General features: G+C 41.6%; 1 protein-coding gene across 1 annotated transcript; it reads left to right on the top strand.

The window, feature by feature from the left end:
• Positions 1–3,269: 3,269 nt before the first annotated feature.
• Positions 3,270–14,011, top strand: LOC139537896 (uncharacterized). The gene is made up of 3 exons (XM_071339779.1): positions 3,270–3,655; positions 8,213–8,317; positions 9,572–14,011. Exons 2-3 carry the CDS (start codon positions 8,224–8,226, stop codon positions 13,291–13,293), a joined length of 3,816 nt encoding a protein of 1,271 aa, XP_071195880.1. The 5' UTR covers positions 3,270–3,655; positions 8,213–8,223; the 3' UTR covers positions 13,294–14,011.
• Positions 14,012–17,844: the final 3,833 nt, after the last annotated feature.

Genomic DNA, 17,844 nt, shown 5'->3' with positions numbered 1-17,844 from the left:
CAAACAGGTGCCATTAATATGGGTAACGAGTGGAGGACAGAGGAGCCTCTTAAAGAAGAAGTTACAGGTCTGTGAGAGCCAGAAATCTTCCTTGTTTGTAGGTGACCAAATACTTATTTTCCACCATAATTTGCTAATAAATTCATAAAAAATCCTACAATGTGATTTTCTGGATTTTTTTTTCTCATTTTGTCTGTCATAGTTGAAGTGTACCTATGATGAAAATTACAGGCCTCTCTCATCTTTTTACCTGGGAGAACTTGCACAATTGGTGGCTGACTAAATACTTTTTTGCCCCACTGTATATACACACTACTGTTTAAAAGTTTGGGGTCGTTTAGAAATATCTTTGTTTTTTAAATAAAAGCTATTTTTTTGTCCATTAAAATAACATCAAATTGATCAGAAATACAGTGTAGACATTGTTAATGTTGTAAATGACTATTGTAGCTGGAAACTGCAATTTTTTTATGGAATATCTACATAGTCATACAGAGGCCCATGATCAGCAACCATCACTCCTCTGTTCCAATGGCACGTTGTGTTAGCTAATCCAAGTTTATAATTTTAGAAGGCTAATTGATCATTAGAAAACCCTTTTGCAATTATGTTAGCACAGCTGAAAACTGTTGTTCTGATTAAAGAAGCAATAAAACTGTCCTTCTTTAGACTAGTTGAGTATCTGGAGCATCAGCATTTGTGGGTTCGATTACAGGCTCAAATTGGCCAGAAACAAAGGACTTTCTTCTGACACTCATCAGGCTATTCTTGTTCTGAGAAATGAAGGCTATTCCATGCGAGAAATTGCCAAGAAACTGAAGATCTCGTACAGCGCTGCGTACTACTTCCTTCACAGAAAAGCACAAACTGGCTATAACCAGAATGGAGTGGGAGGCCCCGGTGCACAACTGATCAAGAGGACAAGTACATTAGTGTCTAGTTTGAGAAACAGAGGCCTCACAAGTCCTCAACTGGCAGCTTCATTAAATAGTACCCACAAAACACCAGTCTCAACGTCAACAGTGAAGAGGCGACTCCGGGATGCTGCTCTGTCCAGTGTCTGTGTTCTTTTGCCCATCTTAATCTTTGATTTTTATTGGCCAGTCTGAGATATGGCTTTTTCTTTACAACTCTGCCTAGAAGGCCAGCATCCCAGAGTCGACTGGTGTTTTGCGGGTACTATTTAATGAAGTGGGGAATTAAGGCCGAAGAGTTCAATCTTGGATTCATCAGACCAGAAAATCTTGTTTCTCATGGTCTGAGAATCCTTTTGTCAAACTCCAAGCAGGCTGTCATGTGCCTTTTACTGAGGAGTGGCTTCCGTCTGGCCACTCTACCATAAAGGCCTGATTGATGGAGTGCTGCAGAGATGTTTGTCCTTCTGGAAGTTTCTCCCATCTCCACAGAAGACCTCTGGAGTTCTGTCAGAGTGACCGTCGGGTTCTTGGTCACATCCCTGACCAAGGCTTCTCTCCCCTGATTGCTCAGTTTGGCCGTGTGGCCAGCTCTAGGAAGAGTCTTGGTGGTTCCAAACTTCTTCCACTTAAGAATGATGGAGGCCACTGTGTTCTTGGGGACCTTCAAAGCTGCAGAAAATGTTTTGTTACCCTTCCCCAGATCTGTGCCTCGATACAATCCTGTCTTGGAGCACTACGGACAATTCCTTCGACCATGGTTTGGTTTTTGCTCTGATATGCACTGTCAATTGTGGGACCTTACATAGACAGGTGTGTGCCTTTCCAAATCATGTCCAATCAATTGAATTTACCGCAGGTGAACTCCAATCATAGTTGTAGAAACATCTCAATGATGATCAATGAAAACAGGATGCACCTGAGCTCAATTTTGAGTCTCATAGCAAAGGGTCTGAATATTTATGTAAATATGATATTTCTGTTTTTTATTTTGAACACATTTGCAAAAACTCTGTTTTAGTGTTGTCAGTATGGGGTTATTGTGTTTAGATTGATGAGGATTTTTATTGTATTTAATCCATTTTAGAATAAGGCTGTAACATAACAAAATGTGTAAAAAGTCAAGGGGTCTGAATACTTTCTGAATTCACTGTGTGTAATGAGACATTATATTTATTCTCTTTAGAGTGGTTTATTGACATTTTAGAGGTGATAAGTTGGACAAATTGGGTGAAAACAGCAGTTATCCCAACACAACATATCTTCCCCTTTCACTATCGCTCAGTAACCTTCACTTCTCCAGCCACCATTTTTAGCGAAACTCTATTACCTGTTTTAATCATGCAGAGAAGGGCAGCGGGGAGGTCTCGTCATTGATTTAGCTGGAAAGTGGAGAAATAGTACTTTACAATGGTATTACCATTACAGTTGACTTTGTAGTATAAACAAATGTCTGCTAAGGTCAAGTGTACGGAACACTGTGATGTACGTTAGGTAGCAGGTAGCTCAAGCTGGCACGTCCTTCCTCTTCAGGACATGGAGCCATTTCTTCAAAAGTTGTGGGTCCTTGGGTAGGCCGATGTTAGTTTACCGAGGAATTCTTCTTGGAGCCAATTCGTACAGCCTGACGCTATACAGTTTGTGTTTGAATTACTACTCGTTATTGTCATCTTCGTTGTCTTCACCTAACCTCACTCTCTTCCATTCACTCTCTGCGCGACAACTCAATACCGCAGACAATTAGCTGATTCTTGCCAGTGATGCTGTAAAGAAGACGCTGTGAGTCGAGAAGCAGATGCAGGTGAAACGTTTAATAAAACAAACATTGTTATTCTGTACCTACATGAATGTCAATCAAAACTTACCATGCAGTAAGGACAATGTAATAAAGTTTATATTCACCTTCACCCATCAGTGCATGGGCATTGTACTGGAGTTGTACTGTACTCAAAGTAGCATACAAAGCAGAAATACAATGAATCAGATCAACTCCATGACAACCAGTAGTCTACTGTAGCAGTCTGTATCCACTAGGATGAGCTCTGTCTCCGATGTTACAGTTTAACAGACACAGAGACTGACTTGTGGTCATGTAATTTACAAGACGAGTGTTGGGGTGGTTTTACAAGAGAGATTTGGTCAAAGACAGTATGAAGATAGGGTAAAGCCGCTTCTTCAATAGAAATCCCAGATAACACTTGTAGGCGATGTCATGGCGACGTTGGCTAGCAGAGCTCATACGTAGAGAAGCAAGTCATCGGGTCTGATGGTCGTCTCACGCCGAACTGCGCATGTGCAGGCCGTCAACGCAAAAGCACTGCTTCGATATAAACTTGTTTTTGACGAAAATGAAAACGTGTCAGTTCATCACTTTCACGAGGTTGCTGTAATAACAGGTTCAACTACTTAAGAAATTGTCTCGAATCTAGGTTGTGCCTTTTGATTTCGAGAAAACTACCAACTAATTAAGATTTTTTCACTTCTCTCATTGACTTCTCAAGCACCAAACCTCGGCATGTTCTGTTTAGTCTATTTCAGAAGCGTTCCTGGATGTCTCGCGATGTTGCGCCTCTGGGTTTAGAAACTCTGTGATTTTGTCTATAAAACAGTGTGTAACACCCCGTCTACGTCTTGGTAGACACATATCATATTTATTTTGTATACTTGGCTTTTCTATTTTGAACATCTACTTGTGAATTTTTGTCTGTTTGACATCCATCGGCAAGTTTCGTTGTCTTAAGGTAGGCTACTAACCCTTATTTAATTTCAAATGTAGGCTTAAATGGTTGCTTAGCAAAACCTTTACTGGGCAATCATTAAAGCTACAATCCGTATTTGGTGAAACTGGCACGTCCGTTTGGGATATTACAAAAACGAATAAGATACTTCAAACAAAGAACACCGTTTTCCCCCCCCATCGGACATCATTGTAACAAATATACCACTGCCGGTCGCTCCTCTCCTCCGTTTCATCACTGAAACCATATCAACGGCGCTGGCGCTGTTTCACCAAATGTAGATTCTAACTTTAATTGATCTTTGAGAAATAACATTGTCCGTTCCTCCAGTTATTGTGGTCTACAACTGAGGGATGGGACGAGGGAAATGTAATCCTTCTCGAATTCTAAAGTGCTCCAGATGCCAGGACTGACAGTCCATGACCTCTGCATTACAGTTTTGATAACCATGTTTTGAATCTATACATTGCTTTTTTTTACATTTACAAACAAATAAGAGTTTATTTCGGGTTCTAATGTGGTAAGACAATGGTAATAAGCTCATGACGTATTTATAAATTGTATTCTTCAAACATTGATGGTTATACTGTGTCATTCATTTAAATGCCCAAAAACCAATCTCAGACTGTAGCTTTAATAATGTGGATAATTTACTGAACGAAAGTGAACCATCGCGCTCTCCCAGATGCTTGGCTGGTGCGTAAATCCACCGAATTCAGACAAACAAAGGGTCTAATGGGTTCGCACTCAAAATTGTGCATAAAGCTCACTTCATTATTCGATGTTTTTAGTTATTTTCACTGCATCAGGGATAGCGTAGACATACGTTTCGGCTTTACAGCCTTCTTTAGTGTTTAGGTACAACTTTATTTAAATTCAAAACAACATCTGTAAAGAACAGATGAGCAACAGGTGCTTCTAATCAGGGTTGGCGCTCATCTGCCAATCAGAGGTGTGGCATTTATCGTGTACCTGTATATAATAAATATGTGGGGCCAACTCATAAACGATATGGACAGTGTTCTTGTATAACAGTTCAAATGTGGCTTATAGGAAGGCGAGAACATCTAATTCTTCGTTTAAACCGTGTGGAGATACAGAATGTAATTTATTCATCCACATGGCTTCTCTTTGGAGTAATTTGTTGTCATGGTCACCTCTACTTGGTGGATGAACGTTTTTGATCCCAACGCAACGCAATTCATTAATAGAATGATTGTGTTCTGTGTTCTATAAAGTGTCTCTCAACTGGCGAGGTGATATCTTGACGTCTAATCGTAGATTTATGTTCTCCAAGACGTACTTTCAAGGCGCGAGATGTTTTGCCAAAATATTTCTAATTACAATAACACTAACATATAAATAACTCCTTTAGTAATGAAAGTTATACATGACTTTATCTCATAGGTCCTAGAAGTCTGAGGGCATACAACGTTTCCTTATTCCTTATAACGAACATTTCCTTATGACGCTACAAGGGGTACACGGATCTACAAGGGAATCATCCTTTTATGAATGTCTCTTTTCTCTGACCACATCTGATTGAACCAATATGTTTGATAGATTTATTGATCGTTTATAGGTGAATAAAGATGGATTCTGGAAGGCAGAATTTAAAGAGGAATCTGATAATAATATGTGCCAATGTTGATTGACAATAGAATTGATGCCATTATGGCTATCAATGAACGTGATAGTTTACAGAAAACAGTTTCATATGTTCTTGTTGGATTTATTAAGTAACTGGCTTCTGTTCAGGCATTTAACTTGTTTATGAGTTTTATCAAGCCCGGTAACGGGGTATCCTCTCAAGTGGAAACGCCTAAGGAGAGAATTTGATTGTCTATCATATACTTCCTCTGTGTCACAGATGCGATGCAGTCTATTAAGTTGGCTTACTGGTAAACCTCTTAGGGGCAGAGGGTGATAAAAAATACAATTTTGGCAGCTGATAGTAATATGTAGGTTTCCTGTAAACTGTCGTACTTGATAGTCCCTTCTTTGTATCAAGTACATCTAAGAAATGTATAGAGTTAATGTTATTTTTCATAGTTTAAGGAAATCGATTGTACTCTAGAGTTAAGTAATTCATTTAATTTCGGAACCCGTCCAGATCATAAAGCAATCATTTATTTAGCGGGTCCAATCTTTCACAAGATCTTTGAAAATATTATTTTCATAAATAAAAATCTAATTACAATTTCCCCATGAAGAATTTTGTATAGTTGGGAACTAACGGAGTTCCCGTTGCTGTTCCAATTCCCGTTGCAAATCCCGTTCCCGTTGCTGTTCCAATTTATAAAACAAAAAATAGTTTAGTAAGCACTAGTTGTGCGAGCTCAATAATACAATTTGAAGACACATCGCTTAAGCGGTTTGAGAGGAAGAATTTGAGAGCTACCATACGTGGTAGCTGGGGCCTGGCAGGTTGGTTCTGGGACCTGGCAGGGCTGAAATGGTGCTGGTGCCTGTCGGGTTGGTTCTGGGGCCTGGCAGGTTGGTTCTGGGGCCTGGCAGGGCTGAAATGGTGCTGGGGCCTAGCACTGGCGGGTTGGTTCTGGGACCTGGCAGGTTGGTTCTGGGACCTGGCAGGGCTGAAATGGTGCTGGGGCCTGGCAGGTTGGTGCTGGGACCTGGCAGGGCTGAAATGGTGCTGGGGACTGGCAGGTTGGTTCTGGGACTTGGCAGGTCTGGAATGTTGCTGGGCCTGGCAGGGCAGGGTTGGTGCTGGGGCCTGGTAGGGTTGGGCTCTGAATGGGGCAATCTATAACGTAGGATGGCACAAATTCGGTTTCCAGAAATACATCCCTGTTGTAGGGTTGTACCCCAGCCACCCTAAAGCCAGCCTGAATGTTCAAGGGGGTTGCAGCCAGAGGATAGGCAATTGCCACAATCCCAGGAATGTCATAAATTGACATTGTCTTCCCGGGATTGTTCCTCATCCAGGCATCACACGCAGTGTTTGACAGGCCCGTAGACAGACCTGTCTAAGGGTTGAAGCCTGTGAGAGCAATGGGGTGGGAATGACAGCATAATTGAGTCCATCAATGGACAGATGAGACTCGTGGTTGTCCAAAAGGAGTAAACAGAGATCCTCCTTTGAGCACTTTGTATGCTCAACGAAATGTTTCAGGAAGTCAACAAAGTGCACATCTTTCATCCACCCAGAGAGATTTTCCCCTCCTTTGCTGCCCGGTGATCCGGAAATGATCGCGGAAGTTGACACGGGGGGAATATAAAATATGGAGGTATACTATTCCCTGTGGCTGAGACGGCACAGGCCAGTGTGACGAGGGTTCCCCTTTCAGCCAGTGTGACGAGGGTTCACAGGTTCATCAACATTCCATATGTCTCCTGGTCCAAATTGATATCTCTGTAGCACTTCTACTACATTGTCGAAGAAAGCATGAACATTTTCTCTCTGTTGAAGCTACTTGCCCTGACAAGGCTAGTTGCCTCTGGCTTTCTCAGCGATGGTGTTGTGTGCCGCTTTAAGAAGCCTGTAAACCACTCCGAGCTCGCCTTTTTCTGCCCACATTGGCGCGAACTTCAGCTGGTGTGCCACAGCAAAACTGGTAGGCAAGTCTTCTGATCTCACTTGGCGACAGACCAAAATAAATGTCAGCTGACCTAGTAGTACACTGAACAAGCTGCATCTCCAAATCAGGTGAAAAAAACCTGCCGTGGCTTTGACTAGCCAACCACTGTTGTTGGCGTGGCTGTCTGACTTTCAACTTCTTCTCTGGTAACCTTTTGACAATACCGAGTCAGAGTACAGTAATTTATGTCAAAAATCCTTCGCTGTATTCCTGATTGATTTGTTCTGCAACTTCACCTGCCTCACTGCCTTTAACATTATGCCAGGTGGTGTGCTGCCATTCTCTGTCTTTCTTTTATTATTTCTAACCATCTTTCTTTCCTTCCCATCTTTCCTTCCTTCCTTCCTTCCTTCCTTCCTTCCTTCCTTCCTTCCTTCCTTCCTTCCTTCCTTCCTTCCTTCCTTCCTTCCTTCCTTCCTTCCTTCAAAAACACATTTCCTCATTGCAATTACATATTCATGACAGGCTTATTATGCCCACCTCCCTGTCTACAATCCTTGTTGCCACAATGCAATTGTTTACACCAGCATTCAATGCAAGGCATGTTTTTTTGTCAAATGTACATGTGCCTTGACCAGACGAAGTATGTTGGCCAGTGGCGTCATTAGGCCTGGGCTTCTGGGACTTCAGCCCTGGATATTAATGGTCCAGCCCCGACCCTTTTGATGGTATTATTTAAAAAAAAATACATTTCAGTCTCAGTTTTCATAACCACACATCACTTGCGCTATGCAGTATTTATTTTATTTTATTACCTTCATTAAAATAAACAATCCAACGGAAGACTGGGAGACAAAAATGTGAGTGACTCAAATGTTTGCATAACATACTGTATCAGTGATTTTTACACACGCTGCATTGCCTGGGCCTGGGCAAGTATTTATGTTGACAGCCAAATGATCTGTTGAAATGTTCTAATACTGTGGCTGCTGAAGTAACCCCAGTACTGATATGTTTACAGAACACTGAGTCATGTCTGACTCGGAGACCATCGAGCTAGCCGCTCTGGGCCGACCCTTCCAGCTGGGGATGCTGTATGACTGTCGTAGAGATGTCCTCATCCCAGGTACAGGAAACTATTCCTCTTTGGTTTGGAGGTAATCAATATGCATCATCTTAAATTCATTGACAGTGTTTCCACCATTGAGTTGGATAGAGGGCACACTGTTCTAGCAGGGGGAACACCGTTGAGGGCTTTCACCATTTTAAAGTAGTTGCTATGGATTTAGGAAGAATCAGCAGGAGGGGTCAGCCAATGAATTGCACTTCTGAACAAACATTCCATAACTGCAGATGTCAGTAAATCACCAACCTTGGCTTTATACCTGTTCAGACTATACACACTCCACACAGTAGGTGGGGGTATGCACCTTTACAGTTTATTTACAAACTGCTAATACACTCATAGAAGTTGAAGACATTGGGGCCATAATTGTGAACATAAGCCACCATTTACATTTAAACAGTTTCTCCAGCTCAAAATGCATCTCAGCTCATAAAAATTGTTGATTTACTTGCATGTGACAGAACGCTAAATTGTAGCTTGTCCCATCAGATAACATGGCATACGTTAGCCCTATGCTAACCTCACCAGGTGGCAGCGATTATATTCTGTCTGATCCCTCCTGAGGACCCAGATTGAATTATGTAATCCTTCCTTAACCCAAAGGAAGTATCTCCCTGTTGACTAATTCAAAATGGTGAAAGTCCTGAATGGAGCTGCCCATGCTAAAACAGGCTTTTGGGCACTTAAGTCCTCTGTGATGCTGTCACAGAATCAGCCATTGCAGAGAGAGAAGAGCTTTCTGGTGCATCTCTGTGGTTACCACAGAGTAAGAAAAGCTAGAGGACGCACTTGGGACAAAAGAGTGATGGCAGGTTGTTTTTGAAGTGTTCATATAGTAGTGATTCTGTCAATGGCAAAGATGACACTCTTTTTTTTCTTCTGAGATTGTAATGTGGCACCATTTGTCCCTGTAGGGAACCATCTGAAAAAAGGTTCTAGATAGAACTCTTTCTGGTTCCAAATAGCACCTTTTATTTGGAAAAAAGGTTATATTTGACCTGAAAGAAGCTCCAGATAGAACCCATTTCCAGACTGGTTCAAATGGGGCTACAGAGCACTCTTTACTTCTGAGTGTAGGAGGTGTAGGTTTTCTAACTATGGGTTGACACCTAGAATATTTACTTTGAATTAAATATTTACCTTGAATTAGTTATTTGAATGAAACCATGTTTACATATAGAAATCATTATACATGTACATGTTGGAGTATTATTTTCACAATAACGTTCTTTGGTCATTCTCTTTAAACTGCAGGTATCACTCTCTGGGATTCTGAGATGCTGCAGAAAAACATCAATGTCCGTCCACAACCGAACACTGACTTCAAAATCATTGCTTCAGACTCAACTGAAGACAAGTCAGAAGCTTTGAATGTGTCTGCATCTCTTGAGGCCAGTTTTCTTTGTGGCTTAGTCAGTGTGAAGGGTTCTGCTGAATTCCTACATGACAAAAAGACCTCAAAGCGTCAGTCTAGGGTTTCTCTGCAGTACCGTGCCACCACTCGCTTCGAGCAGTTGACCATGGACCACCTGGGGGCAGGAAATGTGAAACATTGTAATGTCTTCCAAGAGGGCTCTGCAACCCATGTGGTGACTGGCCTGCTCTACGGAGCACAGGCCTTCTTCGTTTTTGACCAAGAGGTTTCCTCAGGAGAAAATCACCAGGACATCAAGGGAAACCTGCTGTGCACAATAAAAAAGATCCCTCTCACATCAATACAAGGGGAGGGAGATTTGAAGATGAGTGAGGAAGAGAAGAAAAAGGCCAATAAATTCAACTGCACTTTCCATGGTGATTTTGCACTAGAAAACAACCCTGTCACATTTGAAGATGCCATCAAGGTGTATGCTGGCATGCCAAGTCGCCTAGGGGATAATGGAGAACATGCTGTGCCCATGACCGTCTGGCTCTATCCTCTCAAGAACCTGGACTCTGCAGCTACCCAGCTAGTCAGGCAGATCAGTGATAGCCTGGTGCGTCGCGCACAGCGAATCTTGGACGGACTGGACAATACTGATGTACAATGCCAGGACATGATGAAGGAAGACATGGCTATTAAGTTCCCTGAAATCAGAGCCAAGCTCAACACATTCAGGGACTTGTGCTCAGAGTATAAGATGGTGTTCCAGAAAATTCTCTGCAAGGTTCTTCCCAACATAAGAGGAGGAGGAATGGAGGAGGAAGTGCTGATTAAAATGCTGAACAGCAAAGAACGTTCTCCATTCCAGAATGACCTCATGATCACGTACCTGGACGACAGAGAGAGAGAGATGAATGTTGTCAGCTCTTACCTTGACATAATGAAAGAGGTACAAGTTGTGTACTCAAGCAGTGAATTGGATGGAATAGTGCTTGATCAAGCTAATGATTATGTAGTGTGTTTTGCATTATCCTATTTGAAGGAGAAAGAAGAGTATCTGGTAGTCCTGGAGAACTACCTGCTGGAAGAATCTAAGAGTGATTTTTCACTGATACCTTACAACCCCAACGCAGCCGGGAAGACTACGGCAGAAAAGTGGTTTCGCTCGGGGGAGGTAACCACCCTAACCAGGCAAACCATAAATCTGTTCCTAGACTTCAAAGAGTCAAACAAAGGCAGAGAAAATCTTGCATTCTGCATTGCATCAATTTCAAACAAACACCTCACTGCGTCCTCCATCCATGTCTATGAAAGAGGGACACTTTTGAGTCCACAGTTTGAGCTGCCATCAAAGCCAGGTGTTCCCACCATCAAGAGTCTGGAGCATGACTGTGTTCACTTGCAGGTCAACCCTCCCATGCTTGGTGTTACCTCTGTGGAGTCGTACCAGGTTTTGTACCAGGCTGAGCAAGCTGACTCTGAGTGGACCGAGGTCAAATCGGATGCTACAACTAACCAGGTCACCATCAGTCGTTTGGACCCTTACAAAAAGTACCGCTTTAGCTGCAAGGCGGTGTGTAGACCTGGTGTGAGCCTCTCCAGTGACTGGACAGAATACTTTAGGACCCGCCCATGTAGCCCCCCTGGACCCCCCACAGAGAAGAGGATAGAATCGGGAAGTATCAGAGTGAACTGGGACATTCCTACCATGGTGGGAGATGATGTTGACGTCATTGGTTATGTGGTTGAATACAGAAAGAGTGTAAATGCTATAAACAACCAGATGTGGCACGCCATCAAAACCACCACTAGAGAGAGTGTACTGGAAGGACTAAAGGCTGACACTGCATACAGCATCAGAGTCTCTGCTAACTGTGGCAAAGCAGGGAACAGTGAACCCAGTCCTGAGACTGTGCTGACTACCCTTAGGGTCTCTGATCCCCAACCAAAGACAAGCAAATCAACCGGAGCAAAAAGTGAGGAATTCCTCACAAAATCCCAGAAGGTGGAAAAGGGCAACCCCTCAATCCATTGGCTGAATCTGGAACAGAAGTTGGGTGGAAATGAACGTTTTGATCAGTACAGATTTGGGAGGAAAGTTGAGCAACGGAATAACAAGGTGATATTGCTTCTGGGAGCCACAGGTTCAGGAAAAACAACTCTGGTCAATACCATGATAAACTACATTCTTGGGGTAAAGTGGGAGGAATGTTACCGCTTTAAGCTCATCCATGAGGTGACCAACAAGTCACAGGCTGAGAGCCAGACTGTGGTTGTGACATCATACGAGCTCTACAACCAGCCAGGCTTTCAGATTCCTTATTCTCTGACTGTCATTGACACACCAGGGTTCGGAGACACCAGAGGAATGGCTCATGATAAATTGGTCACCCAAAAGGTGAAGGATTTCTTGTGTCACCCTTTAGGGATTAATCACATTGATGCAGTCTGCTTTGTAGTGCAGGCACCACTTGTTCGTCTCAGTCCTTCCCAAAGATACATATTTGATTCCATCCTGTCCATCTTTGGAAAGGATGTTGCTGAAAACATCCTGATGCTTGTGACATTTGTTGATGGGAAGAACATACCGGTGCTAGAGGCAATCAAAGCTGCAAATCTGCCCTGTAAGAAAGACAAGAAGGGGCTACCAACCCATTTCAAATTCAACAGTTCATTTCTGTTCTCAAAGGAGACGGAGAGCAGCTCTGAAGAGGATGATACTGATGATGATCATAAGGCCCAGTGTCCAGAGCAATGGAGGTCAACTTTCAAGGAGATGAAGACATTTTTCCAAGCACTGGAAAGCATTGAGAGTAAAGATCTGACCCTGACAAAGAAAGTTCTGGAAGAACGTGAGCTTCTGGAGAAGACCATGACATGCCTGACCCCTCAGATCACAGCAGGTCTGTCAAAGCTAAGTGAGATCAAAAGCTTCAAACAGTGTCTGGAGAACGAGGACGAGAACATGAAACAGAACAAAAATTTTGAGACCGAGGTAAATGTGCTGCAGGTGAAGAGAAGCAAATTAGCCCAGGACTTTGCGACAAACTGCCAGGTATGCAATTTCACATGTCACACCTGCTGCTTCCTCCCAATTGAGGATGACATCAACAGTTGTGCCGTGATGGATGATGATGGCAACTGCACCATATGTCCAGAAAAATGCTCTTCCAGTAACCACATCAGGGAACAAGTCTTGTTGACATATGAAACAAAGACTGAGAAAAAGACTATTCAAGAACTGAAGGACAACTTCATGAAGGCGTGGGGCAAGTCTATGGAAACCAAGGAGATGCTGGATAAGCTTGAGGATGAGTTTCACATGATCCAGGACGCACTGATGAATTTGATCACGCAGTCTTCTGACTGTCTCAAGAGACTTAATGATGTTGCCCTGAAACCAAGCTCTCTCTCCACTATGGAGTACATTGACATACTCATTCGCACAGAGGAGGACGAACGCAAGCCAGGCTTCGAGGATCGGATCGTTGGGTTGAAGAAAATAAAGGAAGAGTCTGAGATTCTGGACAAGATTGCAAAAGGAGAAGATTTACTCCCAAATGAGCGATCATTCTTAAAGGATAAAGAGGATAGAGGGCAGGAGGTTCCAACATAAGTCAGGGATGTTGTCCTGCTAACATTATCTGGAAACAGAATTGGGTCTCCATTTGAACATTAAGCTTCCCAGTGTTGTAGGAACGTTTGCGTTTGCTGGGAAGATCCAACTGAGATGTGGGGTTCATTGGATTTGTATTAAAACTCTTAGCCTTGTGTAAAGCCTTATGTTAATTTGTCCACCTCAGGGTAACTGAATAAAAATTAGGGCCTAGATTAAATCAGAACTCTATAGAAAATCATTGTCTTTGTTCAGGCAATGTGAGAGGTGTAACTGCCTTAAATCCCTGAGTGGCTGTTCTTGTGGTCAATGTCACAAAGCCATACCCATCCTACCGGTGTTAGAAGTTCAGAAGGAGAAAGTGTAGACTATATAGAAATAATGACAGATTGAAAATGATTAAATGAAAGAATAAGGATTGATCTCATCCTAATGGAGGTGTACTGTGTATTACAACACACATTCCGATGTTCAACCTTGTCAAACGAATGCATGAGATTTCTGCTAATGTGACTCAGTGCATCGAATGGTAATGTCCGCGATAGGTATAACACCGGGAAACACAGTAACACCTCTGACATCGCCTAAGGGTCTTTCTATAAGATAGAGTACCAGTGAAGATTTCCTGCGGTGGACAACTGACAGATACAGCTGTTGATAACTGGTAATTGATATAAGGAACATTCAATAAAATTCACAAGTTAATTTAACAAACTCAGTTTAACCCTTTCTCATGGTTGGTGTCTTGACAAATTTGTCCAAAATCGTGTGACATAAAACACTACATTTCTTACCTTGCATTTATGGCCGTGTTTGTTGTTATATCATATATTAACACATTTTTTGTTAAATGAGACATTGAACTTGAACCCGGTAAGAACCCTGGATCTTGCTCGGACAGTTCTTTGTATGACGATTTTGGAAATGCACTGTAACTTACTTAAAACTTCTTATGGGCAGGTGGGACGGTAAAGTCCCACCTGGCCAACATTCGGTGAAATTGCAGAGCGCCAAATTCAAAATACAGAAATACTCATAATAAACATTCATAAAATATATAAGTGTTTACATCGGCTTAAAGATGAACTTCTTGTTAATCCAGCCGCTGTGTCAGATTTCGTAAAGGCTTTACGGCGAAAGCATACCATGCGATTATCTGAGGACAGTGCCCAGCACACAAAAGCATTTAAAACATTTTACAACCAAGTAAAGGAATTACAAAAGTCAGAAATAGCGATAAAATTAATCACTTACCTTTGATGATCTTCATATGTTTGCAGTCACAAGAGTCCATGTTACACAATAAATGCTCTTTTTGTTCGATAAAGTCCCTCTTTATGTCCCAAAAACCTCAGTTTTGTTGGCGCGTTTTGTTCAGTAATCCACTGGCTCAAAGGCGGTCACGACATGCAGATGAAAACATGCTAATAGTACCTGTAAAGTTCGTTGAAACATGTCAAACAACCTTCATAATTAATCCTCAGGTTCTCTATTGTCTAAATAATTGATCATATTTCAACCGGACAATAGCGTCTTCAATAGAAAAGAAAAACAACGAACGGCGCGCAATCAGTCACGCGCTCAAAACAGCTCTGGTTCATTTAGAGTCCACTGAAAGAATGTTCTCATTCTTCCTCGTTTTTCAGAATACAATCCTTAAACAATGTCTAAAGACTGTTGACGTCTAGTGGAAGCCATAGGAACTGCAATTTGGGTCCTATCCAAATACATACTGTATAGGCGTTCAATAGAAAAGTACCCACATCAAAAATATCCCACTTCCTGGATGGATTTTCCTCAGGTTTTTGCCTGCCATATCAGTTCTGTTATACCCAAAGACATTATTTTAACAGTTTTGGAAACTTTAGAGTGTTTTCTATCCAATACTGGGCCTGAGTAACAGGTAGTTTACTTTGGGCACATTTGTCATCCAAACTTCTAAATACTGCCCCCTACCCAAGAGAGGTTATTAACATTTAGTGTTTCCTTATGTTATGGTGTGAGTATAATTTTCATGGGCACACAAATCAAAAATGTATGTGATTACAAAATCGAATGCTTCTAACTGATATATTCTTAACATGATATTTAAAACCAAAATATAAAGTCATTAACGTGGTTCTTCAATAATTCAGCATAATACTTGTTGGATGAGCATTTGTCCAGCTGTTTTAATTACGTTGTGATATTTTCACATATCAAATTTAATTTCTGAATGACAGTCAAGTGACAAACAGCTGTTGTGATACAGCACTCGATGCAACAGCCAAAGTGCGGGGAAAATATTGTTTGCGAGGAATGTCCACAATGTTTTGTTACACCCGATAAAGACCATTGTGCCGTGGTCAATATTAGATCTAACATCCCTAGCAGATGATTGATGTTGATCATCTGTCTGCTTGATTTACAGCAGGGTCACGTTAGATTGAACAGAGAACGAGTCAAGGTAATGAGTTAAAGTTTTATTGGACACAGAGTCGACTGGGCGTAATTGTGTAGCATAGACTATAGCGTATGGAAACATGGCCTTAACTACATATTAGGACACTGAGGTCCATGTACTTTTTGGCTAATTGATACTTCTTATTACACGACAAGATAAAAAATGAGTAAAGGGTCGTTCCTCTTTATATGATTTGAATCTGAAATCAAACAATTCGTTGGGCTCCTGAGTGGCGCAGCAGTCTAAGGCACTGCATCTCAGCGCTAGAGGTGTCACTACAGACCCTGGGTCGATCCTTGGTTGTATTTATTTGTACTTTTTAAAACTTTTTTATTTAACCTTTTTTTAACTAGGCAAGTCAGTTAAGAACAAATTCTTGTTTACAATGACGGCCTAGGAACAGTGGGTTAACTGCCTTGTTCAGGGGCAGAACGACAGATTTTTTACCTTGTCAGCTTGGGGATTCGATCTAGCAACCTTTCGGTTACTGGCCTACCAAAAGGCTAAATGCCTCCTGCGGCGATGGGGGCTGGGATTACATTTTGTTTATATATATACAAAACACACATCACGACAAGAGAGACAACACTACATAAAGAGAAACCTAAGACAACAACATAGCAAGGCAGCAACACATGACAACACAGCATGGTAGCAACATAATAACATAGTAGCAACACAATATGGCAGCAGCACAAAACATGGTACAAACATTATTGGGCACAGACAACAGCACAAAGGGCAAAAAGGTAGAGACAACAATACATCACGCAAAGCCAGCCACAACTGTCAGTAAGAGTGTCCATGATTGTGTCTTTGAATGAAGAGATTGAGATAAAACTGTCCAGTTTGAGTGTTTGTATCACAACCGGTCGTGATCGGGAGTCCCATAGGGCGGTACACAATTGGCCCAGCGTCGTCCGGGTTAGGGTAGGGCATCATTGTAAATAAGAATTTGTTCTTAACTGACTTGTCTGGTTAAATCAAATTGAAAAATTAAACGTTTTTGTTTTTTGTCTAACGGAAATATTAAATAACGAGAAATTGAATAATGACCTGATAATGTCAAAAGCCACACTGAAGTCTAACTGAAACAGCTCCTACAATCATCCATTTCTCTCAGCCAATTATCAGTCATTTGTGTAAGTGCCGTACATGTTGAATGTCCTTCCCTTTAAGCGTGCCGAAAGTCTGTTGGCAATTTGTTTACAGTAAATTAGAATTGTATATATTTTTTTATATTTTTCAAAAGTTGACTACGGGTTGGTAACAGGCTGATTGGTCAGCTATTTGAGCCAGTAAAGGGGGCTTTACTATTCTTGGGAAGTGGTATGATTTTAGCTTCCCTCCAGGCCTGAGGGCACACACTCTCTAGTAGGCTTAAATTGAAGATGTGGCAAATAGGAGTGGCAATATCGTCCGCTATTATCCTCAGTCATTTTCCATCCAAGTTGTCAGACTCCAGGTGGCTTGTCATCATTGATAGACAACAATAATTTTCTCACCTCTTCCACACTCACTTTACAAGAATTTAAAATTACTATTCTTGTCTTTCAAATAATTTGATCAGATATAATTCCATGTCAGCGTTTGTTGCTGGCATGTCATGCCTAAAATTTGCTAATCTTTCCAATTTAAACAAATCATTAAAGCAGTTGGGAATATCAGTGGGTTTTGTGATGAATGAGCCTTCTGATTCAATGAATGATGAAGCCGAGTTTTTATTTAAGGTGCTTCAAAGCTTTTTACCATCATTCTTTATATCAAATATCTTGCTTTCATAATAGTTTCTTTTTTATTGTTGAGTCACCATTTTCTCAATTCGCAATACGTTTGCCAATCGGTAAAGCAGCCAGAATATTAGCCGTTTCTTTTGCCTCATCCCTCTTAACCGTACAATGTTTTTGAATTCCTCATCAATCTGTTGTTGAATGTATTGTAATGTTTTTACATTTGTACAACTTCCTTAATTAATATTGCTGGACGCCAGGAAGAGTAGCTGCTGCCTTGGCAGGAACTAATGGAGATCCATAATAAATACAAATACAGGGATTTAACAGTATTTACATGTTCTTAATGGGTGCATGCTACCTAGTAACAGGAATATG

This window comes from Salvelinus alpinus, chromosome 13, assembly GCF_045679555.1.
Source record: "Salvelinus alpinus chromosome 13, SLU_Salpinus.1, whole genome shotgun sequence".
NCBI lineage: Eukaryota > Metazoa > Chordata > Actinopteri > Salmoniformes > Salmonidae > Salvelinus > Salvelinus alpinus.
The sequence above is the reverse complement of the archived record's forward strand: the minus strand, read 5'-3'. Positions and strand labels throughout refer to the sequence as shown.

Excerpts from the sequence above, each read along its gene's own strand:
- LOC139537896 (XM_071339779.1), top strand. The coding sequence starts at position 8,224 with ATGTCTGACTCGGAGACCATCGAGCTAGCCGCTCTGGGCCGACCCTTC. Across the intron at positions 8,318-9,571 it reads TAGAGATGTCCTCATCCCAG|GTATCACTCTCTGGGATTCT; the intron begins GTACAGGAAACT and ends TTTAAACTGCAG.